The 25,608-nt window shown below is 43.7% G+C and overlaps 1 protein-coding gene across 1 annotated transcript in view; it reads left to right on the top strand.

Moving 5' to 3' along the window:
• ABCC2 (ATP binding cassette subfamily C member 2) overlaps positions 1 to 25,608 on the top strand; it is a 62,288-nt gene that overhangs the window by 10,464 nt on the left and 26,216 nt on the right. Inside the window, exons 7-14 of the mRNA XM_056528917.1 lie at positions 6,990 to 7,218; positions 8,826 to 8,995; positions 16,427 to 16,604; positions 20,558 to 20,812; positions 21,561 to 21,626; positions 21,894 to 22,031; positions 23,304 to 23,450; positions 23,977 to 24,061. Coding sequence (XP_056384892.1) covers positions 6,990 to 7,218; positions 8,826 to 8,995; positions 16,427 to 16,604; positions 20,558 to 20,812; positions 21,561 to 21,626; positions 21,894 to 22,031; positions 23,304 to 23,450; positions 23,977 to 24,061 — 1,268 coding nt within the window. The remainder of the gene's footprint in view (positions 1 to 6,989; positions 7,219 to 8,825; positions 8,996 to 16,426; positions 16,605 to 20,557; positions 20,813 to 21,560; positions 21,627 to 21,893; positions 22,032 to 23,303; positions 23,451 to 23,976; positions 24,062 to 25,608) is intronic.

The following is a 25,608-nucleotide window of genomic DNA, read 5'->3' on the forward strand; positions in this document are numbered from 1 at the left end:
TGCTCATTATCTCTGTACTGTGACATCACTGTGTATATTATCCCTGTACTGTGACATCACAGTGTGTATTATCCCTGTACTGTGACATCATTGTGTATATTATCCCTGTACTGTGACATCATTGTGTATATTATCCCTGTACTGTGACATCACTGTGTATTATCAATGTACTGTGACATCACTGTGCTCATTATCCCTGTACTGTGACATCACTGTGTATATTATCCCTGCACTGTGACATCACTGTGTGTATTATCCCTGTACTGTGACATCATTGTGTATATTATCCCTGTACTGTGACATCATTGTGTATATTATCCCTGTACTGTGACATCACTGTGTATTATCCCTGTACTGTGACATCACTGTGTATATTTGTGTACTGTGACATCACTGTGTGTATTTTCCCTGTACTGTGACATCACTGTGTATTATCCCTGTACTGTGACATCACTGTGTGTATTATCCCTGTACTGTGACATCACTGTGTGTATTATCCCTGTACTGTGACATCATTGTGTATATTATCCCTGTACTGTGACATCACTGTGTATATTATCCCTGTACTGTCACATCATTGTGTATATTATCCCTGTACTGGGACATCACTGTGTATTATCCCAGTACTGTGACATCACTGTGTATATTTGTGTACTGTGACATCACTGTGGGTATTATCCCTGTACTGTGACATCATTGTGTGTATTATCTCTGTACTGTGACATCACTTTGTATATTATCCTTATACTGTGACATCACTGTGGGTATTATCCCTGTACTGTGACATCACTGTATATATTGTCCCTGCACTGTGACATCACTGTGTATATTATCCCTGTACTGTGACATCATTGATTGCATTTTTGTCTCAATTTTGTCTCTAATTACTGCCTGTCAACAGGGCATCAAAGGGCAGGTGTAGAGAAAGGGCAGGGGCTCGAGCCCCCTTTTATGTCTGTGTGTGCTGTCTCTGGTTGTTTGAGAGGGAAAAGATATAGCTGTCTAAATAATGTACTACTGGACCCAGCAAAATAACCAGATCAGCTTTCTTTATAGGGGAAAAATACTTTTTTCTCTCAAGGCTACATAACATGACAATCATAATGTAGTCAATGTGGTTGCCCCGGAATCTCAAATTTGCCCCAGATTCTCTAATTTGATGGAATTTTAGATGCAGGTAACATGTCATAGTTTTAACCTACTTGCGTGTTTTGCAGTTTTTTAAAAATATTTTTACAGTCAAAACTGTAACTATATCAAAGTCGTTCAACAACAAAATCATTTGGATATTTTTGTGTGGCCCTAGCCTTACTGTCTTCTATTTGGTAATTCTTCTTGTTAACCCCTTTAGGACCAAGCCCATTTTGGCCTTAAGGACCAGAGCGTTTTTTGCACATCTGACCACTGTCACTTTAAACATTAATAACTCTGGAATGCTTTTAGTTATCATTCTGATTCCGAGATTGTTTTTTCGTGACATATTCTACTTTAACATGGTAGTAAATTTTTGTGGTAACTTGCATCCTTTCCTTGTGAAAAATCCTAAAATTTGATGAAAAATTTGAAAATTTTGCATTTTTCTAACTTTGAAGCTCTCTGCTTGTAAGGAAAATGTATATTACAAATAAAAAAAAATTTTTATTCACATATACAATATGTCTACTTTATGTTTGCATCATAAAAGTGACGAGTTTTTACTTTTGGAAGACACCAGAGGGCTTCAAAGTTCAGCAGCAATTTTCCAATTTTTCACAAAATTTTCAAACTCACTATTTTTCAGGGACCAGTTCAGGTTTGAAGTGGATTTGAAGGGTCTTCTTATTAGAAATACCCCACAAAAGACCCCATTATAAAAACTGCACCCCCCAAAGTATTCAAAATGACATTCAGTCATCATTTTAACCCTTTAGGTGTTTCACAGGAATAGAAGCAAAGTGAAGGAGAAAATTCACAATCTTCATTTTTTACACTCGCATGTTCTTGTAGACCCAATTTTTAAATTTTTACAAGGGGTAAAAGGAGAAAATGTATACTTATATTTGTAGCCCAATTTCTCTCGAGTAAGCACATACCTCATATGTCTATGTAAAGTGTTCGGCGGGCGCAGTAGAGGGCTCAGAAGGGAAAGAGCGACAAGGGGATTTTGGAGAGTACGTTTTTCTGAAATGGTTTTTGGGGGCATGTTGCATTTAGGAAGCCCTTATGGTGCCAGAACAGCAAAAAACCCTCACATGGCATACCATTTTGGAAACTAGACCCCTTGAGGTACGTAACAAGGAATAAAGTGAGCCTTAATACCCCACAGGTGTTTCACGACTTTTGCATATGTAAAAAAAAATATTTTTTTTTCACTAAAATGTGTGTTTCCCCCCAAATTTCACATTTTTCCAAGGGTTAATAGCAGGAAATACCCCCCAATATTTGTAACCCCTTCTCTTCTGAGTATGGAGGTACCCCATAAGTTGACCTGAAGTGCACTATGGGTGAACTACAATGCTCAGAAGAGAAGGAGTCATATTTGGCTTTTTGAGAGCAAATTTTGCTCGGGGGGCATGTCGCATTTAGGAAGCCCCTATGGTGCCAGAACAGCAAAAAATACCCACATGGCATACCATTTTGGAAACTAGACCCCTTGAGGAATGTAATAAGGAATAAAGTGAGCCTTATTACCCCACAGGTGTTTCATGACTTTTTCATATGTAAAAAAAAATAATAATAATTTCCACTAAAATGTGTGTTTCCCCCCTAATTTCACCTTTTTGCAAGGGTTAATAGCAGAAAATACTCCCCAAAATTTGTAACCCCATCTCTTCTGAGTATGTAGGTACCCCATAAGTTGACCTGAAGTGCACTATGGGCGAACTACAATGCTCAGAAGAGAAGGAGTCATATTTGGCTTTTTGAGAGCAAATTTTGCTCGGGGAGCATGTCGCATTTAGGAAGCCCCTAAGGTGCCAGAACAGCAAAAAAAAAAACACATGGCATACCATTTTGGAAACTAGACCCCTTGAGGAACGTAACAAGGGGTACGGTGAGCATTTACCCCCCACTGGTGTCTGACAGATCTTTGGAACAGTGGGCTGTACAAGTTTTCATTTTATGGACCACTGTTCCAAAGATCCGTCAGACACCTGTGGGGTGTAAATTCTCACTGCACCCCTCATTACATTCCGTGAGAGGTGTCGTTTCCGAAATGGGGTCACATGTGGGGTTTTGTTTTTTTTGCGTTTGTCAAAACCGCTGTAACAATCAGCCACCCCTGTGCAAATCACCTCAAATGTACATGGTGCACTCTCCCTTCTGGGCCGTGTTGTGCGCCCCCAGAGCACTTTGCGCTCACATATGGGGTATCTCTGTAGTCGGGAGAAATTGCGTTACAAATTTTGGGGGGCTTTTTTCCCTTTTACCTCTTGTGAAAATTTAAAGTATAGGGCAACATCAGCATGTTAGTGTAAAAAATAAAAAATGTTTACACTAACATTCTGGTGTAGACCCCAACATTTCCTTTTCATGAAGGGTTAAAGAAGAAAAAGCCCCCCACACCATGTAACGCAATTTCTCCCGAGTACAGCGATACCCCATATGTCGCCCTAAACTGTTGCCCTGAAATACGACAGGGCTCCAAAGTGAGAGCGCCATGTGCATTTGAGGCCTAAATTAGGGATTTGCATAGGGGTGGACATAGGGGTATTCTACGCCAGTGATTCCCAAACAGGGTGCCTCCAGCTGTTGCAAAACTCCCAGCATGCCTGGACAGTCAACGGCTGTCCGACAATACTGGGAGTTGTTGTTTTTCAACAGCTGGAGGCTCTGCTTTGGAAACAGTGGCGTACCGGACGTTCTTATTGGGGGAGGGGGGCTGTGTAGGGGTATGTGTATATGTAGTGTTTTTAACTTTTTATTTTATTTTGTGTTAGTGTAGTGTAGTGTTTTTAGGGTACAGTCACATGGGCGGGGGATTACAGCGAGTTTCCCAGCGCAAAATTTGCTGCATCTCAAGATGCGAGAAACCCACTGTAAAAGCCTCGCCCATGTGAATGTACCCTGTACATTCACGGGGGTGGCGGGGCGGGGGGGGCTTGCATCAGCTGTTGCAAAACCACAACTCCCAGCATGCATGGTCTGTTAGTGCATGCTGGGAGTCATAGTTTTGCAACAGCTGGAGGCACACAGGTTAGGAAACACTGAGTTAGAAACAGACAATGTTTCCCAACCAGTGTGTCTCCAGTTGTTGCAAAACTACAACTCCCAGCATGCCCAGACAGCTGAAGGGCATGCTGGGAGTTGTAGTACGGCAACATCTGAAGGGCCAGATGTTGCTGAACTAAAACTCCCAGCATGCCTGGACAGTCAGTGCATACTGGGAGTTGTAGTTTTGCAACAGCTGGAAGAGCACAGATTGGAGACCATTATACAATGGTCTCCAAACTGGGGCCCTCCAGATGTTGCAAAACTACAACTCCCAGCATGCATGGTCTTTAGTGCATGCTGGGAGTTATAGTTTTGCAACAGCTGGAGGCACACAGGTTAGGAAACACTGAGTTAGAAACAATGTTTCCCAACCAGTGTGTCTCCAGCTGTTGCAAAACTACAACTCCCAGCATGCCCAGACAGCTGAAGGGCATGCTGGGAGTTGTAGTTCGGCAACATCTGAAGGGCCAGATGTTGCTTAACTAAAACTCCCAGCATGCCTGGACAGTCAGTGCATGCTGGGAGTTGTAGTTTTGCAACAGCTGGAAGAGCACAGATTGGAGACCATTATACAATGGTCTCCAAACTGAGGCCCTCCAGATGTTGCAAAACTACAACTCCCAGCATGCCCAGACAGCCAAAGGCTGTCTAGGCATGCTGGGAGTTGTAGTTTTCAGACTCCTAGAAGCAGCAGTGAAGATCTTCACTGCTGCTTCTGAGGACCATATACTCACCCGTCGCTGCTCGTCCACGTGGCCGGTCCCGCGCTGCTCCTCGGTCCCGCCGCTGGATCAGGTAAGTCCGCCGGTCCCCTCCTGTTCCCCCCCGTGTGCCGCAGGTCCCCGCGAGCCCCCGCAGCCTTCGTCCCCCGTTCTGCCCGACTTCCAGGGGCGGGCAGTGCGGGGGATCTGAACTTTCACCCCAGATCACTGTGATTGGTCCACAGGGACCAATCACAGTGATCGCTGACCAGGACCATCAATTGATGGTCCTGGGGGTGAAGCAGAAGTTGTCCCCTGCTGGAAACAGCGGGACTTCTGCCAGTTAACCCGTGCGATGCTGCGCATCGCCGGGTTAACTGCATGTCATTTATAAACGCCGGGATGCGCGAACGCACTGCACAACCCGGCGTTTATATATGACATTCTGCGGGAAGGGGTTAAAGGGGTTATCCGGGAAAAAACTTTTTTTTTTATATATCAAGTGGCTCCAGAAAGTTAAACAGATTTGTAAATTACTTCTATTAAAAAATCTTAATCCTTTCAGTACTTATGAGCTGCTGAAGTTGAGTTGTCCTTTTCTGTCTAAGTGCTCTCTGATGACACGTGTCTTGGGAAATGCCCAGTTTAGAAGCAAATCCCCATAGCAAACCTCTTCTACTCTGTGCAGTTCCCGAGACAAGCAGAGATGTCAGCAGAGAGCACTGTTGCCAGACAGAAAACAACAACTCAACTTCAGCAGCTGATAATTATTGAAAGGATTAAGATTTTTTAATAGAAGTAATTTACAAATCTGTTTAACTTTCTGGAGCCAGTTGATATATATATATATAAAAAAAAAAAGTATTTTCCTGGAATACCCCTTTAACCCCTAAACCAGTGTTTCTCTACCAGGGTTCCTCCAGCTGTTGAAAAACTACAACTCCCAGCATGCACGGACAGCCTTCGGCTGTCCGTGCACGCTGGTAGTTGTAGTTTTTCAACAGCTGGAGGCACCTTGGTTAAAAATGCTTTTCTAAACAGTAGAATAAGGCGTAGATCGATGATAGTAACACATGACTGCAGGATCAGACTACACGCAGGCTTTGCTTGCAGTGCCCTGGAGACACATAAGGGGCAATTTATTACTGAATTTGTTTTGCATGTAATTTTTCAAGTCACTTTTGTTGTGTTTTTTTTTTGGGTTAAAGTGCCCATAGTTAATCATATAGCTTCATGATGTGTGATAGATAATAAGCAAGTCCGCCAAAACGAACAAAACTACCATTTCTCACATTGTAAAGAAGACTTCTAAAGCACCACTGAGGGTTGCTGTTTATTTCCACGCTTTGCGGTGTAAACTGACCACTGCATCCAAAAATGTCTACCAAGACCTGTTTGAAAAAAGCACTTAAAGGGGTACTCCCGTGGAAAACGTTTTTTTTTTTTAAATCAACTGGTGCCAGAAAGTTAAACAGATTTGTAAATCACTTCTATTAAAAAATCTTAATCCTTCCAGTACTTTTTAGGGGCTGTATACTAAAGAGAAATCCAAAAAAGAAATGCATTTCCTCTGATTTCCTGACCACAGTGCTCTCTGCTGTCATCTCTATTCATCTTAGGAACTGTGCAGAGCAGCATATGTTTACTCTGGGGATTTTCTTCTGCTCTGGACAGTTCCTAAAATGGACAGCAGAGGTCAGCAGAGAGCACTGTGGTCATGACATTAGAGGAAATGCATTTCTTTTTTGGATTTCTCTTTAGTTTACAGCCCCTAAAAAGTACTGGAAGGATTAAGATTTTTTAATAGAAGTGATTTACAAATCTGTTTAACTTTCTGGCACCAGTTGATTAAAAAAAAAAAAAAAAAAGTTTTCCACGGGAGTAACCCTTTAACTTGTAGAACAAAACAATAAAAACAAACATGCAAAAGAAGCATTGCGCAAAAAAAAAATAAAAAGGAACACGCAACATAGTCAAAAAGAAATTATAATTTCGCCCCCATAGATCTGCATAAGAGCTGTATACAATTATTATTACTATTATTATTATTATTATTATTATTGCTTCCGCTCTTCAATATCCTGTTTTATCTGGCAGGATGGTCTTTAACGGATACCGAAGGCCTTTAGTCATGGAGGATCTCTGGGAATTGAATGATACCGATAAGACCAAACACATCTATGAGACTTTCGACAAATCAATGAAGGCCGAAGTGGCTGAAGCGAGGAAAAAGCTGGAGAAACGCAGAAATAAGAGGAAACAGAAGGACAGCGCCATTGAAATGAATGGGCTGAGCAAAGCGCAGAGTCATGACATATTGGTCTTGGTAAATACGTCCTTTACTTATGTGGCGGTTATACACCTTTAATAGAGATTTAATACCCATTGGGATCTATGTACTTAAAGGGGTACTCCGGTGGAAAACTTTTTTTTTTTTTTCAAATCAACTGGTGCCAGGAAGTTAAACAGATTTGTAAATGACTTCTATTAAAAAATCTTTACCCTTCCAGTACTTTTTAGCATTCTTTTCTTTTTGAATTTCTTTTTTTTCTTGTTCACAGTGCTCTCTGCTGACACCTCTGTCCGTGTCAGGAACTGTCCAGAGCAGCATAGGTTTTCAGTGGGGGTTTTCTCCTGCTCTGGACAGTTCCTGATAAGGGCATCAGGTGTCATCAGAGAGCACTGTGGACAAGACAAAAAAGAAATTCAAAAAGAAAAGAATTTCCTCTGTAGCAAACAGCTGCTAAAAAGTACTGGAAGGGTAAAGATTTTTAATAGAAGTACTTTACAAATCTGTTTAACTCTCTGACACCAGTTGATTGAAAAAATGTTTTCCACCGGAGTACCCCTTTAAAGCATACCTGTCATATCGTAGAAAAGAATAATGCTTCTATATGTTCCTCCCTAGGTCATGCAGATGCTTTACATGTCTGTTTTATGTGCCTTGCTTCTGTATTTGGCTCACAAATCCCTCTGTTCTGCTGCTCACTCATTCTGACATCCACTGGTCAGGAAGGGGCGTGCCCGAGGCAAGCACTGACTCTGCCCTCACTTACTATGCATTCACTTCCTCCCTGAGTCTGCTGTGCTGGGTCTCTTCATCCAATCACTACAGCCCACTCTGTAACCCCCTTCCTGTTCCAGTCTATGCTTCAGCTGGACAGAATTATGTTCTGGATGGTATGAGGACCCCTAGTGCTTTTTCTTATAAGCCATGAATTCTATAAAAAGGAGATAACATTTTATGAAATATATTAGAAAGGTTAATGTTTTGCCAAGATGTACAACATATAAAGAGTTTTTGATTCTGATAGCGCCAATTTAACCCATCCAATATAGTCAAAACTATGTAAACAGCACATCCCCCACCCCTGCAGCTATTATACCTACTCTAACAATATGTTCTCATGGCAGAATGTTCCTGCGGCATTCCACCAGAATATTATACACAGACATTCCGCAGCAGCAGATGTTTCTTCCATGGAAATTCTGATTCCAGCCACAGCAAATAAAATAGATATGTATATTCTTTTCACGTATTTTGCTCGGAAATGCATTGCCGCCTTTGAGACGGCACATTTGCGAGCAGTCCTAGCGCCCACCAGATTATTCAAATGTTTCCATATTTACAGTCCGCTCATTTTAGGTGTGTGACCATGGCCTAAAAGTACCTTAGGATTAGAGAAACATGATCGCTCCCTTCCAGAACAGTGCCACACCTGTCCACTGGTTGTGTCTGGTATTGCAGCTTGGCTCTATTGAAGTGAATGGGGGCTTAGCAATCATCCCAGAGAAAACCCCTGGACAGGTGTTGCACTGTTTTGGGATATAGTAACCTTGTTTTTTTTTTTTTGTTTTGTTTTTTAGAGAACCTCTTTAATTTTCATCTTCCTTAACATCATTATCTAAATTCTTTTCTTTGTTCCTCTATAGGAAGAAAAGAAGAAAAAAAAGAAAGAGTCTATATCTGGAACATCTAAAGATTACCCCAAGTCCTGGCTGTTTAAGACCCTGATAAGGACGTTCTCCAATATTCTCCTAAAATCGGCTTTCTTCAAGCTTGTCCATGACCTCCTTGTGTTTGTCAGCCCCCAGATCTTGAAGTAAGTTTTGCTTTCACTTTCACTTATTTTAGGGAAAATGTCTCCCTTTTTTTTTTTTATACCAGGAATAGCACCAATCTTGTCCATTGACTGTGTCTGGTACTGCAGTTCAGCCCAAGTCAATTGAATGGGCTTCTTCAGTGTTTCCGAACCAGGGTGCCTCCAGCTGTTGCAAAACTACAACTCCCCGCATGCCCGGACAACCGTTGGTGTGCTGAGAGTTGTAGTTTTGCAACAGCTGGAGGCCTCCCGGTTGGAAAACACTGGGCTACTTTGTAATACTCTATAATATCAATGGACAAGAGTTAAAGGGAAACTGACAGCGAGTTCACGCACACTAAAACTAATACACAGGGCTATAGTGCGGGTGAACCAGATTACAATGTGGTATCACTTACCCGGTTCCGGGGTCTGGTTCTGGAGATACCATTGTACTAGCCCCCATTGCTGATCTGGAAATGGCTCTGCACAATGGAGACAGGACCAGACATACGCAGCATCCCTGCCTCCATCCCCTCTTATCCCATGGGCAAGAGAGTCTCATGAATATTCATGAGGTGGGCGGGCATATGGGAGCACAGGGTAGAGAAGCAGGGATGCTGGGTATGCCTGCTCCCGCCTCCCTTGTGCAAAGACAGTCATTTCCAGATTAGCAATTGTGGCTAGTACAGTGGGTATCTCCGGCAACAGACCGTGGAATCAAGTAATGATACCTCTGTGGTGTCTCGGTACCGTATTGCATACCGTACCTTGTATGGTAGTCCCTAAAGTCAGAGTAACTACGCTCAGGTAGGGTCCCCCAGGTGGGACAGCCCCTAGTCGCCTCTTCTCTATTCTAACTCTGTAATGTTTATATATGTATATATTTAATAATAATGTATAATTAATAATAATGTATAGTATACTTACCTTGTCTAGCGTTGCAGGACCTTCAGTCATGTGGCCATGTTGAATCCTCTATGGTATGTTAGAGGACCTTTGAAGGTCCTTGGGTCACATGTTTACCCATAATCCTCTGTGAAGGTGATTGACATCAGTTTTGGACCAATTAGCTCTAGTCCAGCCCCTTCCCATATAAGGGAGCTGTAGCAAATTATCGCTCTCTTGGGTTGCTGCTCTCGTGGATGCCGGACTTGCAGGACGGATCTGCGCAACTTTCAAAGACAAGCTAGGCCAGAAGCCTGCCTGCCTGCATTGCAGAGGAGCCCTCACGTCACGAATAGCGTCACGAATAGCAAGGGTTAACCAGACACCCTTTAGTCACCGCACATCTACACCCCATATACCCTACTCCCCCAGGCTCATTGTAATGGGGTTCACCTGCACTATAACCCCATGTATAGGGTTTAGTGTGGGTGAACCTGCTATCAGTTTCTTTTTTTATTTCCTTTCTGTCTGACCACAGTGCTCTCTGCTGACACCTCTGTCCATGTCAGGAACTGTCCGAGCAGGAGAGGTTTGCTATGGGGAATTGCTCCTACTTTGGACAGTTCCTAAAATGGACAGAGGTGTCGGCAGAGAGCACTGTGGTCAGACATAAAGGAAATTCAAAAAGAAAAGAACTTCCTGTGGAGCATACAGCAGCTGATAAGTACTAGAAGGTTTAAGATTTTTAAATAGAAGTGATTTACAAATCTGTTTAACTGTCTGGCACCAGTTCATTTAAAAACAAAATGTTTTCCAGCGGAGTACCCCTTTAAGCATTTCCTGGAAAATAAGCAGATCCACTTTTTTAAACCCATTTTACAATTCCAGAATCCTTCATATTAATATCAAAATGGCTTATGATGTCACGGGCTAGTTCTAACAACAATAATATTGTATTGTTACTTTAGCAGCTCTGTTATAAAAAAAAGAAATACATCCCACAAGGCACATAAAGAACACTAGTTTTAAATGGCACGTGACAGAGGGGCCTTGTTGTAGATTTTGCATTGAGACCTGGTATGCTACTGACAGGGTTTCCCTGGGACTACAACATTGAGAGTCTATCCTTAGGTTGGTCCAGTGAGCACTACACTCCTTCTTTTGTTTACCAGGCACAGCTCCATACATTTAGTACTGGTAGTGCCTGGTACTGTAGCTCAGACCCATTCACAAGTGTACCTATCCAAATATAAAAAAAAAAAAAATGCTCCAGGCTTACTCTTTAACCCCTTCCCGACCCATGACATACAGGTACGTCATGAACATTACTGCCGCTACTCGCGGCATCCCGCAGCGCCCGGAAAGATGGTGGCTATCACTGATAGCCAGCCATCTTACCTTGCGACCACGGGGGGGTTTCATCCCCCCCCCAGCGATCGCTGCTATCAGCTGGTCAAATCTGACTAGCTGATAGCAGCGTTTCGCTATGAGAATACTTAGCAGCGCGGTGTGTGAGTTCCGATCACGGGGATCGGGACACACACCGCTCTGCTAAGTGTCCCTGACCCGTCCCCCGGCGTCACTTACCCGTCCGAGCGGTGTCCCGAGCGTTCCCGGCGGTCCCGGCGTCCTCCATGCGGTCCGGCTGCGCTGCGTCCCGGAGGTGAGTTTCCGGCAGCAGTGCGGCATCTTCATTGGCAGCAGTGAGATCGCCGTAAAGCGATCTCACTGCTGCCTCTGGGAGTTTCAAAACTGCAACTCCCAGCATGCCCAGACAGCCTTTGGCTTTCTGGGCATGCTGGGAGTTGTAGTTTTGCAACATCTGGAGGTCCACAGTTTGGAGACCACTGTATAATGGTCTCCAATCTGTGCTCTTCCAGATGTTGCAAAACTACTACTCTAAGCATGCTCAGTCTGTCCAGGCATGCTGGGAGTTGTAGTTCTCTAACATCTGGAAGAGCACAGATTGGAGACCATTATACAGTGGTCTCCAAACTGTGGACCTCCAGATGTTGCAAAACTACAACTCCCAGCATGCCCAGACTGCCCAAGCATGCTGGAAGTTGTAGTTCGGCAACATATGATCCTTCAGATATTGCCGAACTACAACTTCCAGCATGCCTGGGCAGTCTGGGCATGCTGGGAGTTGTAGTTTTGCAACAACTGGAGGCACACTAGTTGGGAAACATTGTCCGTTTCCTACCTCAGTGCCTCCAGCTGTTGCAATTGTTGCAAAACTATATCTCCCAGCATGCACTGACAGACCATGCATGCTGGGAGTTGTAGTTTTGCAACAGCTGGAGGCACACTGGTTTGGAAACACTAAGTTTGGTTGCAAAACACTTGAAAGTTTATTACTTAACTTAGTGTTTCCAAACCAGTGTTCCTCCAGCTGTTGCAAAACTACAACTCCCAGCATGCACGGACAGCCAAAGGGCATGCTCGGAGTTTGCAACAGCTGGATGTTTGCCCCCTCCCCCCAATGTGAATGTACAGGGTACACTCACATGGGCGGAGGTTTACAGTGAGTGCTGCAAATTTTGCACTGCAGCTCAAACTTCCAGCGGCAAACTTGCTGTGAACCTCTGCCCATGTGACTGTACCCTAAAAACACTACACTACACTAACCTAAAATAAAAAGTAAAAAACACTACATATACACATACCCCTACACAGCCCCCCTCCCCCCAAAAAATGAAAAACGTCTGGTACGCTACTGTTTCCAAAACGGAGCCTCCAGCTGTTGCAAAATAATAACTCCCAGTATTGCCGGACAGCCATTGACTGTCCAGGCATGCTGGGAGTTTTTCAACAGCTGGAGGCACCCTGTTTGGGAATCATTGGCATAGAATACCCCTATGTCCACCCCTATGCAAATCTCTAATTTAGGCCTCAAATGCGCATGGCGCTCTCTCACTTTGGAGCCCTGTCGTATTTCAGGGCAACAGTTTAGGGTCACATATGGGGTATCGCCGTACTCGGGAGAAATTGCCTTACAAATTTTGGGGGGCTTTTTCTTCTTTAACCCCTTATGAAAAGGTGAAGTTGGGGTCTACACCAGCATGTTAGTATAAAAAAATAAATTTTTTACACTGACATGCTGGTGTTGCCCTATGCTTTTCATTTTCACAAGAGGTAAAAGGGAAAAAATTTGTAACGCAATTTCTCCCGACTACGGAGATACCCCATATGTGGGCGCAAAGTGCTCTGGGGGCGCACAACAAGGCCCAGAAGGGAGAGTGCGCCATGTACATTTGAAGCGATTTGCACAGGGGTGGCTGATTGTTACAGCAGTTCTGACAAACGCAAAACAATAAATATCCATATGTGACCCCATTTTGGAAACTACACCCCTAACGGAATTTAATAAGGGGTGCAGTGAGCATTTACACCCCACTGGTGTATGACAGATTTTTGGAACAGTGGTCTGTGAAAATGAAAAATAAAATTTTTGATTTGCACAGTCCACTGTTTCAAATATCTGTCAAACGCCAGTGGGGTGTAAATGCTCACTGCACCCCTTATTAAATTCCATGAGGGGTATAGTTTCCAAAATGGGGTCACATGTGGGGGGGGGTCCACTGTTCTGGCACCATAGGGGCTTCCTAAATGGGACATGCCCCCCAAAAACCCTTTCAGAAAAACTCACTCTCCAAAATCCCCTTGTCGCTCCTTCCCTTCTGAGCCCTCTACTGCGCCCGCCGAACACTTTACATACGCATATGAGGTATTTCCTTACTCGAGAGAAATTGGGTTACAAATTTTAGGGTGATTTCTCTCCTTTTACCCCTTGTAAAAATTAAAAAATTGGGTCTACAAGAAAATGCGAGTGTAAAAAATGAAGATTTAGAATTTTCTCCTTCACTTTGCTGCTATTCCTGTGAAACACCTAAAGGGTTAAAACACTTACTGAATGTCATTTTGAATACTTTGGGGGGTGCAGTTTTTATAATGGGGTCATTTATGGGGTATTTCTAATATGAAGACCCTTAAAATCCACTTCCAACCTGAACTGGGCCCTGAAAAATTACGATTTTGAAAATCTTGAGAAAAATTGGAAAATTGCTGCGGAACTTTGAAGCCCTCTGGTGTCTTTCAAAAGTAAAAACTTGTCAATTTTTTAATGCAAACACAAAGTAGACATATTGTATATGTGAATCAATATGTAATTTATTTGGAATATCCATTTTCCTTTCAAGCAGAGACTTTCAAAGTTAGAAAAATGCTAAATTTTCAAAATTTTCATGAAATTTTTTGATTTTTTACCAAGAAAGGATGCAAATATCAGTGAAATTTTACCAATAACATAAAGTAGAATATGTCACGAAAAAATAATCTCGGAATCAGAATGATAAGTAAAAGCATTCCAGAGTTATTAATGTTTAAAGTGACAGTGGTCAGATTTTCAAAAAATGCCCAGGTCCTGAAGGTGAAAATGGGATGGGTCATGAAGGGGTTAACTGGTGCTGATCCTGCTCAAATCTTTGTTTTAATTTGTTCGGACTATATGCAGTTCACTAAGGAGGAGGGGGTGTTCCCATGCTTGCTTTAACAGCTCACGTGAGAACTTCTTCCCTCACTCCTCAGAGTTGAAAACGGACTTCTCTTTGCATTGAGACTCTGTGACAAGCCCCCAGCTCACAGGCTATTTAACATACCGGGAGCTTGTACAGAGTGCTGCTTTTCCCAAACCCACTTCCTGTATTGTGTCTCTGCAGAGAGACACACAGGAAATAGCTACAGGGACTAGACAGCATTCTGGACAGTGGAGGCACCCCTAGTGGTTTAAAGGAGTACTCCGGTATGTAAAACTTGTGTCCCAGACTGCCGGCAGTAACGAAATAAAGGGATACCTACCTGCTGCCGCTCCCCTGGTGCCTCCGGTAACTCGTTTCGGCCTCCACCTCGATCCTCTTCCTGGTTGCCGACGGTCCGTGAGTCATACTACACTCAGCCAATCACCGGTCGCAGCGAAATCCCGCCTCGGCTAGTGACTGGCTGAGTGCAGTATGACTCACCGACCACCGGCAACCAGGAAGAGGATCGAGGTGGAGGCCGAATTGGGTTACCGGAGGCACTGGGGGAGCGGCGGTAGGTATGTATCCCTTTACTTTTTTTACCGCCGGCATTTTTTCACCGAAAAAAAATCCACATTTTAACCAATTTATACAACTAACATACATCTGATGTTATTATCTACATTATATAAAATGATTTGGCATATTACAGAGCCCATTTAAACAGGACTGAGCTGCTAATATCAGAGCATTGCCCTGATAAGGGTTTGTGATAAACAATGAGGGGGACATGTACTTGATTGAGCACTATGGCCCCTTCAATCAGCTGGAGCCAGATCCCCACCAATCAGATAGTGATGCAGTGTTTCCTAACCAGGGTGCCTCCAGATGTTGCAAAACTACAACTCCCAGCATGCCTGGACAGCCAAAGGCTGTCCAGTCATACTGGGAGTTGTAGTTTTGCAACATCTGGAGGCACCCTGGTTGGGAAACACTGGCCTATGCGTAGGATCCATTTTTTAGCCCCAGAGAACTTCCATGTCTATGTACAGTGACCCCTCGACCTGCGATGGCCCCGACATACGATCATTTCAGCATGCGATGGTCTCTCAGAGGCCATCGCATGTTGAAGGCAGCATCAACATACGATGCTTTTTCATGTCGGGGCCATCGCATAAACGGCTATCCGGCAGCGCAGACTGCTTCCGCTGCCGCCGGATAGCTGTTTACGGTGCCCCGTGAGCTCCGGTTATGTCTCTTACCTGTCCTCGGGGCTCCAGCGCGTCCTCTTCGGAATCCCCTGCATCGTCGGCGCTCTCCATCGTCGTCATCACGTTGCTGCGCACGCCATCCCGTCATCCAATAGGAGCGGCCTGCGTAACAACGTGATGGCGGTGACGGAGCGCGCGGATGCCGGGGAAGAAGAGGCCTTGCCGGAGCGTTGGGGACACCTCAGGGACGCGGCGACAGCTATGGACGGCGACATCCAGGGCAGCGGTGACGAGCGGTGACAGTCCGGAGCGGCGGGGACAGGTGAGTACAACTTCCTCTAACAGTGGTCTTCAACCTGCGGACCTCCAGATGTTGCAAAACTACAACTCCCAGCATGCCGGACAGCCGTTGGCTGTCCGGGCATGCTGGGTGTTGCAGTTTTGCAACATCTGGAGGTCCGCAGGTTGTAGACCACTGTCCTATACTTTACATTGCACGGAACCCTCAACATGCGATGGTTTCAACAAACGATGGACCGTTTGGAACGGATTACCATTGTATGTTGAGGGACCACTGTATATGTTTGGAGAAGGACAAAAAACACAGGGGGCGCTCCCTGATGAGGGGTATCTGCTGGTGTGTGCCCTTCACCACACCAAAGGGAGATACCCACCTTGTATAACCGTTAGTTGGTTGGTGCAATGGTTGGCACGAGATGGGTCAATAACGATGGTTGGCTGCTGCGCTCCTACCGGTATCGGACCCCAATATTGGGGACCGATAATAATTGAGTCCTCATGTCTATGTATATATCGTTCTTGTTGCTGTTTTACAGAGCGATGGTCTCGTTTACATCCAACCCTGCCGAGTATCAATGGAAGGGCTTTTTTTACGCCATCTTGCTGCTCGTTACAGCTTTAATCCAGTCGCTCTGCCTGCAGCAGTATTTCCAGGGCTGCTTCGTTTTGGGAATGAGAGTCCGCACAGTACTGACTGCTGCGGTGTACAAAAAAGTGAGTATACATGGTGAATAGTTTACAATGTCTACCTGAGTCGTAAACCATAATGTTTTCTCATGAAAAATTAAAAAGGCTGAAAAAATTAACAAAAGATGTTCTATACATGTTTCCTATAAGGTAATACTGAGGTTGAGTTGCGCTCATGGTAATCCTATGTACAACCAAATGTCTGGCCCTCGCCTTTATCTTCATATATACACATGAAAACCGAAATCTGATTGGTTTATTTCTGTATTTCTGTACTTATTTTTGAGTCACAATATAACATTTGTCAAATAGAAAGTTTATCTAGATTAAATAGATTTTGGATTCTGCTATGTGGTGCCGGGGTGTTGTAATGGTGTAGCAGGGTCTAGTGGTATTAACCCTGTGGGGTAGGGTGTTATTAACCCCTGATTAGTCGTGACGCCAGGATGTGGTTGTTTCGGTATAAGGCCCTGCCGACAACCAACCCAGAAACGGCAGGTAAATAAAGGAATGTCCACAGCAGATATTGTGAATGTGGTGTCCCGGTACCGTATTGCATACCGTACCTAGTGTTGGGGTCCCTAAAGTCAGAGTAACTACGCTCAGGTAGGGTCCCCCAGGTGGGACAGCCCCTAGTCGCCTTTTCTCTACTCTAATTCTATAGTGTTAATATATGTATATATTTTGTAATAATGTATATTTAATATAATGTATAGTACTTAGCGTCGCAGGTCCTTCGGTCATGTGACCATGTTAATATCCTCTATGGTATGTTGGAGGACCTTTGGAGGTCCTTGGGTCACGTGTTGTGGGGATTGACGCAAGTATTGGACCAATTAGCACTAGTCCAGCCCCTGCCCATATAAGGGAGCTGTAGCCAATTATCGCTCTCTTGGGTTGCTGCTTTCGTGGATTCCGGACTAGCAGGATGGATCTGCGCAACTTGCAAAGACACGCTAGGCCTCAGCGGAACTTAAACTGTGAGTTCTAAATTACCCCCGCTAAAACTAGCGTGACTAGTGGACCGCAACTAAATCCCCTAAATCCAGTGAAACAGTGCATATTATCTTCAAGACTCTAAACTGCTAAAGTCCCAACCTTTGTCAATCTCCAAAGAAAGCTTGCATGTATAGCAACTGTTCTGATTATGAAGCTTGCATAAAATCTTCAGTAAAAGTTACAACTGTTTCAGAAAACTCTCCGGTTGTGGACGTTCCATTATTATCTACCTCCCTATCGCTCTTGGGAAGGGTGGCGGTAGGACAAGCATAACTGAGGAGCCCTCACCCTGGCGTCATGAATAGCAAGGGTTAACAAGCACCCTTTAGTCACCGCACAGCTACACTCCCTACACCCTACTCCCCCAGGCTATCACATGAAAATAACTGGAACTTTTACTTGGAATTCTTATTAAACAGTCTTTACAAATATGCAGTTTCTCTAGAGGCAACCGGGATGCAGGATACCTCACAGGCTTGCGGGGACTTGTAGTATAGAGATGATTTATGCAGGCCACTGTTCTACTAATACTATTCTTGAGTTGAATAGTAGTTACTAGAATTGTAGATAGAGCTTGATAACTCACATTAGATAGTACAGGTATTGTGCCTTCTTATGAATCCAGGAACCAAGAGAGAGAGAGAGTTTAGAGACTACAGACCCTTATATACTAAGGAGGCTGGACTAAAGCCCATTGGTTGCAAAGCCTGTGGTTCCTGTGCCCATGGCACTCTGGGTAGTGTCACATGACAGTGGTTCACATGACTAACCTCTATACATTTGTACAACTTTATGTATAATGAACACTATGTACACATTTACAATGCATTAACAGAAGGTGAGCAAGGGGTGAGCTCTGCAGGAGAGCCTTATGGACTGCAGGGAATCTTCCGGAGGGGACCATGTCCTGTACTGGGACACCACAAACCCCCTTAACAAAAGTTGTCCCCGACGTATGTCCCCTTAAGGAGAGGTACGGAATGGCCATCGGGCTGGATGCAGTCCTGAAGCATTAATCCAAATATCCTGGTTCAGGCTGAAGATGGCAGCTCGTTTTGGTTACCATTGTAGTGCCCATAGTGGTTATCATTCGGCTTTTCACATAACCCTATACTTGTGTTTTTTTTTACTTTTGTTTCCGCTTTTATACTTCCCTACCTGTATGTGTAGGACTTGGCTTCATATTTATGTTACTGATCTAGAATCAAGATAAATCAAAGGGGTATTCCAGGAAGAAACTGGCTTCAGAAAGTTAAACAGATTTGTAAATTACTTCTATTAAAAAATCTTAATCCTTCCAATAATTATCAGCTCCTGAAGTTGAGTTGTTGTTTTCTGTCTGGCAACAGTGCTCTCTGCTGACATCTCTGCTTGTCTTGGGAACTGCACAGAGTAGAAAAGGTTTGCTATGGGGATTTGCTTCTACTCTGGACAGTTCCCGAGACAGGTGTCATCAGAGAGCACTTAGACAGAAAAGAACAACTCAACTTCAGCAGCTCATAAGTACTGAAAGGATTAAGATTTTTTAATAGAAGTCATTTACAAATCTGTTTAACTTTCTGGAGCCAGTTGATATATATATATATATATATATATATACTTTTTTTGGATAACCCCTTTAACCCCTTAACGACCACAGATGTAAATGTATGTCCACGTTTAGCGGGACTTCCCGCAACAGGACGTACATTTATGTCCTGTGTATGACCGCGAACATCGGAACGGTGCTCGCGTCATACACGGCAGGTTCGGGTGCTGGGGACCTGCCCGTAATGGCCGACATCCGCGATCGCGCGGATGTCCGCCATTAACCCCTCAGATGCCGTGATCAATACAGATCACAGCATCTGTGGCAGTGCGGTTCTTTGAATGGACGATCGGATCGCCCGCAGCGCTGCCACGGCAATCTGATCATCCAGCATGGCAGCCGGAGGTCCCCTCACCTGGCTCCGGTCGTCTCCCGGGGTCTTCTGCTCTGGTCTGAGATTGAGCAGACCAGAGCAGAAGATAACCGATAATACTGAGCAGTGCTGTGTCCTATACATAGCACTGCACAGTATTAGCAATCAAAGGATTGCTATAGATAGTCCCCTATGGGGACATAAAAAGTGTAAAATAAAAGTTCAAAAATGTAAATCCCCTCCCCCAATAAAAATGAAAATTGTCAGTTTTTCCCATTTTACCCCCAAAAAGCGTAATTTTTTTAAATAAACATATTTGGTATTGCCGCGTATGTAAATATCCGTACTAGCAAAATATAATGTTAATTATACCGTACGGTGAATGGCGTAAACGTAAAAAATTTAAAAAGCCCAAAAATGCTGCTTTTTTGTAACACTTTATAAAAAAAATTATAAAAAATGATCAAAAAGTTTTATATATGCAAATGGTGTATCAATAAAAAGTGCAGATGACGGTGCAAAAAATTAGCCCTCATACCGCCCTATATATGGAAAAATGAAAAAGTTATAGGTGGTCAAAATTGGGCGATTTTAGATTACTGATTTTGTACAAAAAGTTTTAGATTTTTTTTAAGCGGTACAAAAATATAAAAGTATCTAGCCATGGGTATCATTTTAATCGTATTGACCCACAGAATAAAGAACACATGTCATTTTTACTGTAAAGTGTACAGCGTGAAAACGAACCCCTCCAAAATTAGCAAAATTGTGATTTTCATTTAAATTTCCTCCCTAAAATTTTTTTGGGGGGGTTCGCCGTACATTTCATGGTAAAATGAGAGGTTTAATTACAAAGTAAAATTGGTCATGCAAAAAACAAGCCCTTATATGGGTCTGTAGATGGAAATATAAAAGAGTTATGGATTTTAGAAGGTGAGGAGGAAAAAACAAAAATGCAAAAATAAAATTGGCCTGGTCCTTAAGGTGAAAATGGGCTTGGTCCTTAAGGGGATATCTAGGACATATCTATGGACTCTCTTGTTGATCACTGTATTGTTATGGTTTTCTATATTCCTTTAGGCACTGACTGTCTCCAATGCCATCCGTAAGGAGTCAACAGTGGGAGAAACTGTAAACCTGATGTCAGCGGATGCACAGAAATTCATGGATCTAACAAATTTCATTCATCTCATCTGGTCATCACCGCTGCAGATCGCTATTTCTGTGGTATTCCTTTGGACAGAGCTGGGACCATCCGTCCTGGCAGGACTTGGAGTGATGATCCTCTTGATACCAATCAATGCCGTCCTGGCTACTAAATCAAAGTCATTCCAGGTGAGACTCTCAGCTTCTGCCAATCTACATTGATGCAAAAGTCTATTGGACATGAACCAATTGCACAAAATTGGTGCCATGTAAAATGGTATGATCCACTGTCTGCTAATGTTTCACTACCTGTGGCATACATGCCCAATCTACCAGAATGTCTACAAAACACCCAAAAAAGGTGGAACTTCTCTGGAAGTGTAGGCTTTTCTACCAATTGTGGCAGCTAGCACTTTAAAATTGGTGCTGTGGCCTTCGCAAGATTCGGAGGCACCGTAGCTGTCCATGTTATGGGGTATTGCGGTTGCTATTGTTAGATAGGGACACTTTGGCTGGTACTTGTATTAAGGCATTAGTTAAAGGGGTACTCCGCTGCAGGAGCCGGCGCTGGGAGCTAGTGATGTCATAACCCCGCCCCCTCATGACATCACGCCCGCCCCCTCAATTCAGGTCTATGGGAGGGGGCGTGACGGCTGTCACGCCCCCTCCCATAGACTTGAATTGAGGGGGTGGGCGTGATGTCAGGAGGGGTCGGGGCTAAGATGTCACGAGATCCCGGCTCCGGCATTCAGAACAGTTTGTTTCAAACGCTGAGCAGCGGAGTACCCCTTTAAGAACTTCTCACAACCTACATATAAGGAGATCACTTCTCACAAGTAAGTTGTCCTTGCCTTGAGAAGGAGACCAGTAGTTGGTTCTTAGGCTTCTTCTACGGCACTTGCACGTGAAACCCAAATATACTCTTGTGTTTTTGCAGATGAAAAACATGAAAAACAAGGATAAAAGGCTGAAAATTATGAATGAAATTCTGAACGGCATAAAGGTAAGGATTGGGCTATATATTTTGCTGCTTTATGTCAGTATTTGCCCTCCTCCATCATATTTACTTTACACCACGGAGGACATTTATTAAAACCTATCTAGGGGAAAAGTTGCTGAGTTGCCCATAGCAACCAATCAGACCGCTTCTTTCATTTTTGAAAAGGCCTGTGAAAAATGAAAGAAGCGATCTGATTGGTTGCTATGGGCAACTCAGCAACTTTTCGTCTGGACAGGTTTTGATAAATCTCCCCCACGTGTCTTGTTCTAGATCTTGAAGTTGTACGCGTGGGAACCTTCATTTGAGAAACAGGTGCAGGAAATCCGTGAGAAGGAGCTGAAGGACATGCTACACTTTGCCTATCTGTTCTCGGTGTCCCTGTTCATATTCACTTGTGCCCCATTCCTGGTAAGAATCAGACGCTCTTTGCCCAATTGTAATGTTGGAGACACTTTGATTCAGAACAATAATTATTTTCCTTATGCAGAGGCACAACAAGCTGAAAGGGGTACTCCGGTGAAAAACTATTTGTTTTTTAAATCAACTGGTGCCAGAAAGTTAGAGATTTGAAAATGACTTCTATTAAAAAATCTTAATCCTTCCAGTACTTATCAGCTGCTGTATACTACAGAGGACGTTCTTTTCTTTTTAAATTTATTTTCTGTCTGAGCACAGTGCTCTCTGCTGACACCTCTGTCCATGTCAGGAACTGTCCAGAGCAGTAGAGGTTTGCTATGGGGATTTGCTCCTACTTTTGACAGTTCCTGAGACAGACAGAGGTGTCAGCAGAGAGCACTGTGGTCAGACAGAAAAGAAATTTAAAAAGAAAAACAACGTATTGTGGAGCATACAGCAGCTGATAAGGATTAAGATTTTTAAAGTAGTTTACAAATCTGTTTAACTTTCTGGCACCTGTTGATTTAAAAAAAATTGTTTTTCACCTGAGTACCCCTTTCAGGGTATGTGTATATTGGCAAAATCTCTGGTTTTGGCTGTGTTATGCAATTTCGCCCATTAATTTCAATGGGCGAAATTGCATAACACAGCCAACTCATCCTCGTTAGCCGCAAAAAGACTGGAGGTGACCGGGCTTAAAGTTGTACTCCGGCGCTTAGACATCTTATCCCCTATCACGGGGCCGAAGCATTGTGACGTCGCGGCCCCGCCCTAGTGTGATGTCACTCTCTGCCCCCTCAATGCAAGCCTATGGGAGGGGGCGTGACAGCTGTCACGCCCCTCCCATAGGCTTGCATTGAGGGGGCGGAGCGTGACATCACACTAGGGTGGGTCGTGACATCACAATGCTCCGGCCCCGTGATCGACAGTAATCAGACCCGGAGCGAACACGCTCCGGGGACTGATTTTAACGGGGTGTGGTGTGCAAGATCAGGGGGATCCCCAGCAGAGGGACCACCACGATCAGGCATCTTATCCCCTATTCTTTGGATAGGGGATAAAATGTCTAAGATGTACCCTTTTGGGTGAAGTGCCATCTGGAGGTCTTCCTAGCTTCTCTTTGCTTGACTTAGCTGCAACTAATTTTAAGTACACTGATTTGTTTTGGGTCGAAAACACACTGTACATTTTCCGCAACTGATCTGCAGCATGTGAACAAACCCTCAAGCAGAATGTTTTTAGAACCAGCACCAACCACTATAAATGTATTTGTTATTCTTGCAGGTATCGGTTGCAAGCTTTGCTGTCTATGTGGTGGTTGATCCAAAGAATATTCTGAATGCAGAGAACACCTTCACATCCATCTCTCTGTTTAATGTCCTCCGATTCCCCCTCTCCATGCTTCCTATGCTTATTTCCAACATGGTGCAAGTATGTAATAAAACCTCTTATATTAATCTACCGTCTTATGTGCAGAATATACAGTATATAAGGATAGGGCTGGATCCTGTGTATCACTTGGCTCTGCCAAGGGCCTTGGGCTCTTGGGCACTGCTCGAGTGGTAAGTACGCTCTGGATTAGGTTCTTTTTTTAGCCTTAGGCTGCATTCACACCACAATCTGACCTTCCGATGCACAGATACGATTTTGGAAGCTCAAATTACCTGAAATCGTATCTGTGCACGGATAGGTATGGACAGATACGGAGCCATTAACTATTATGGGGCTGTGGACCTGATGGTAGTCAGCTAGTGACTACCATCTGGTCATTTTCTCAGGGGAATCCGATTTTTGACTTGGACTTAAATCGTGGATACGATTTAAGGCGATTTGAGCTTCCCAAATCGTATCTGTGCATCGGAAGGTCAGATAGTGGTGTGAATTCAGCCTTACTGACTAGGTAACTACATAGACCCTGGACTTGTATGATTGTCTTATTATTCTTTCTAATGTCCAGGCTAAAGTATCTGCTGCCCGGTTGGAGAAATACTTGGGAGGAGATGACTTGGATAACTCTGCTATACGCAATGATCCTTCCATTGGTAAGAATTAAGCATCAGTGCCTTACCATATTCATACCTTAGGTCTATTATTATTACTATTATTTAGTTATTTAATTTATTTATTTATATAAAGCTCTTGGTTCTAGGGCACTTTACATTTGTTAAGGGTTAAAGTGCATAATACAAATGCAGGTACAGTGCATATGACACACACAGTAAATGACAGACTGATATAGAGGGAGTAAGGGCCCTAAGGGCTCCCTGAGGGATTACAATGTACAAGGGGAGGGGTGGGAAATAGTAGGCGATGGAGCAAGATTGGAGAAAAATGATGAATTCCGTCTTCTTCATGTTGAGTTTAAGTAAACAGGAGGAGAAGAAGGAAGATATAGCTGATAGACAATCTGGGATTTTGGATACAAGAGAGGTGACATCTGGACCAGAGAGGTAGATTTAAGTGTCATCAGGGTAGAGGTGGTACTTGAAGCCATGGGACTCTATATTCTGTCTCAGGTGGAGGGTGTAGATAGAGAAGAGTAGGAGCCAAAGCCTTGGGGGACTCCAACAGTGAGAGGGGGAGGTAAGGAGGTGCTGTGTGAGTGGTAGACACTGAATGTGCAGTTGCTGAGGTATGAGGAGTGCTAAATTTGTGAACCCCCCAGGAATGAAAGAGTTTGTAGCAAGAGGGACTGGTTGAATATGATAAAGGCAGAGTAGAGGTCAAGGAGAAGGAGCGCAGAATATTAGTGTGAGGCCTTGATGGTCATAAGATCTTTGGCCACTTTGGTTAGGGGGGTTTGGGTAGAGTGGTGGGGACAGAAACCAGATTACAGGTGGTCTAAGAGTGAGTTGGTTAAAAGGTGGGACAGTTCAAGGTAGACATGTTGTTCATGAAGTGTTGAGGAAAAGGGGAGAAGCAAGATAGAGGAATAGCTGGGCAAAGGGGTTGGGCCGAGGGATGTTTTTTTGAGAATGGGTGTGATGGCTGCATGTTTAAATGATGAAGGAATAGTACCGGTTTAGTGATAGATTGAAAAGATGGATTAGGGCTTGGATGAATACTGCAGTAAGGTTGGGGATGAGGTAGGATAGGATTGGGTCAAGTGCACAGGTGATTAGGTTAAAGGCAAAAATTGGTTTTGATAGCTCGTCTTCAGTAACTGTGGAGAAATGAGATATGGGAGAAGAGAATTGCATGGGTGAGAAGATGGGTTGTGGGGACTCCAAGTTGAAGCTTTCTCTCATGGTGTTGATTTTGTTTTTGAAGTAAGCAGCAGTCGTCTGCAGAGATGAGAGATGTTTAATTCCTTTAATCCAACATCAGATATTCCAGTATTTATTTTTCAGCAGAGCCAAACACAAACATCATAGACCTCCCCCCATAGCCAAATTTAGCATGGGCCTCAACCCCATTGAGAAATGTGGGGCATATAACAGATATGTGCCCAGAACCTCTGATGAAGCTCATTTGAGCGAAACATGTCAGGGGGGGCTGTGTCTGTCTATATCTTAAAGTTTTTTATTGAACTCTGCCAATACATCATGGCCTGAGGACTGCAGCCTTAGGCTATATTCACGAATACTTG

The sequence above is a fragment of the Hyla sarda genome, chromosome 7 (assembly GCF_029499605.1).
Source record: "Hyla sarda isolate aHylSar1 chromosome 7, aHylSar1.hap1, whole genome shotgun sequence".
Lineage (NCBI taxonomy): Eukaryota > Metazoa > Chordata > Amphibia > Anura > Hylidae > Hyla > Hyla sarda.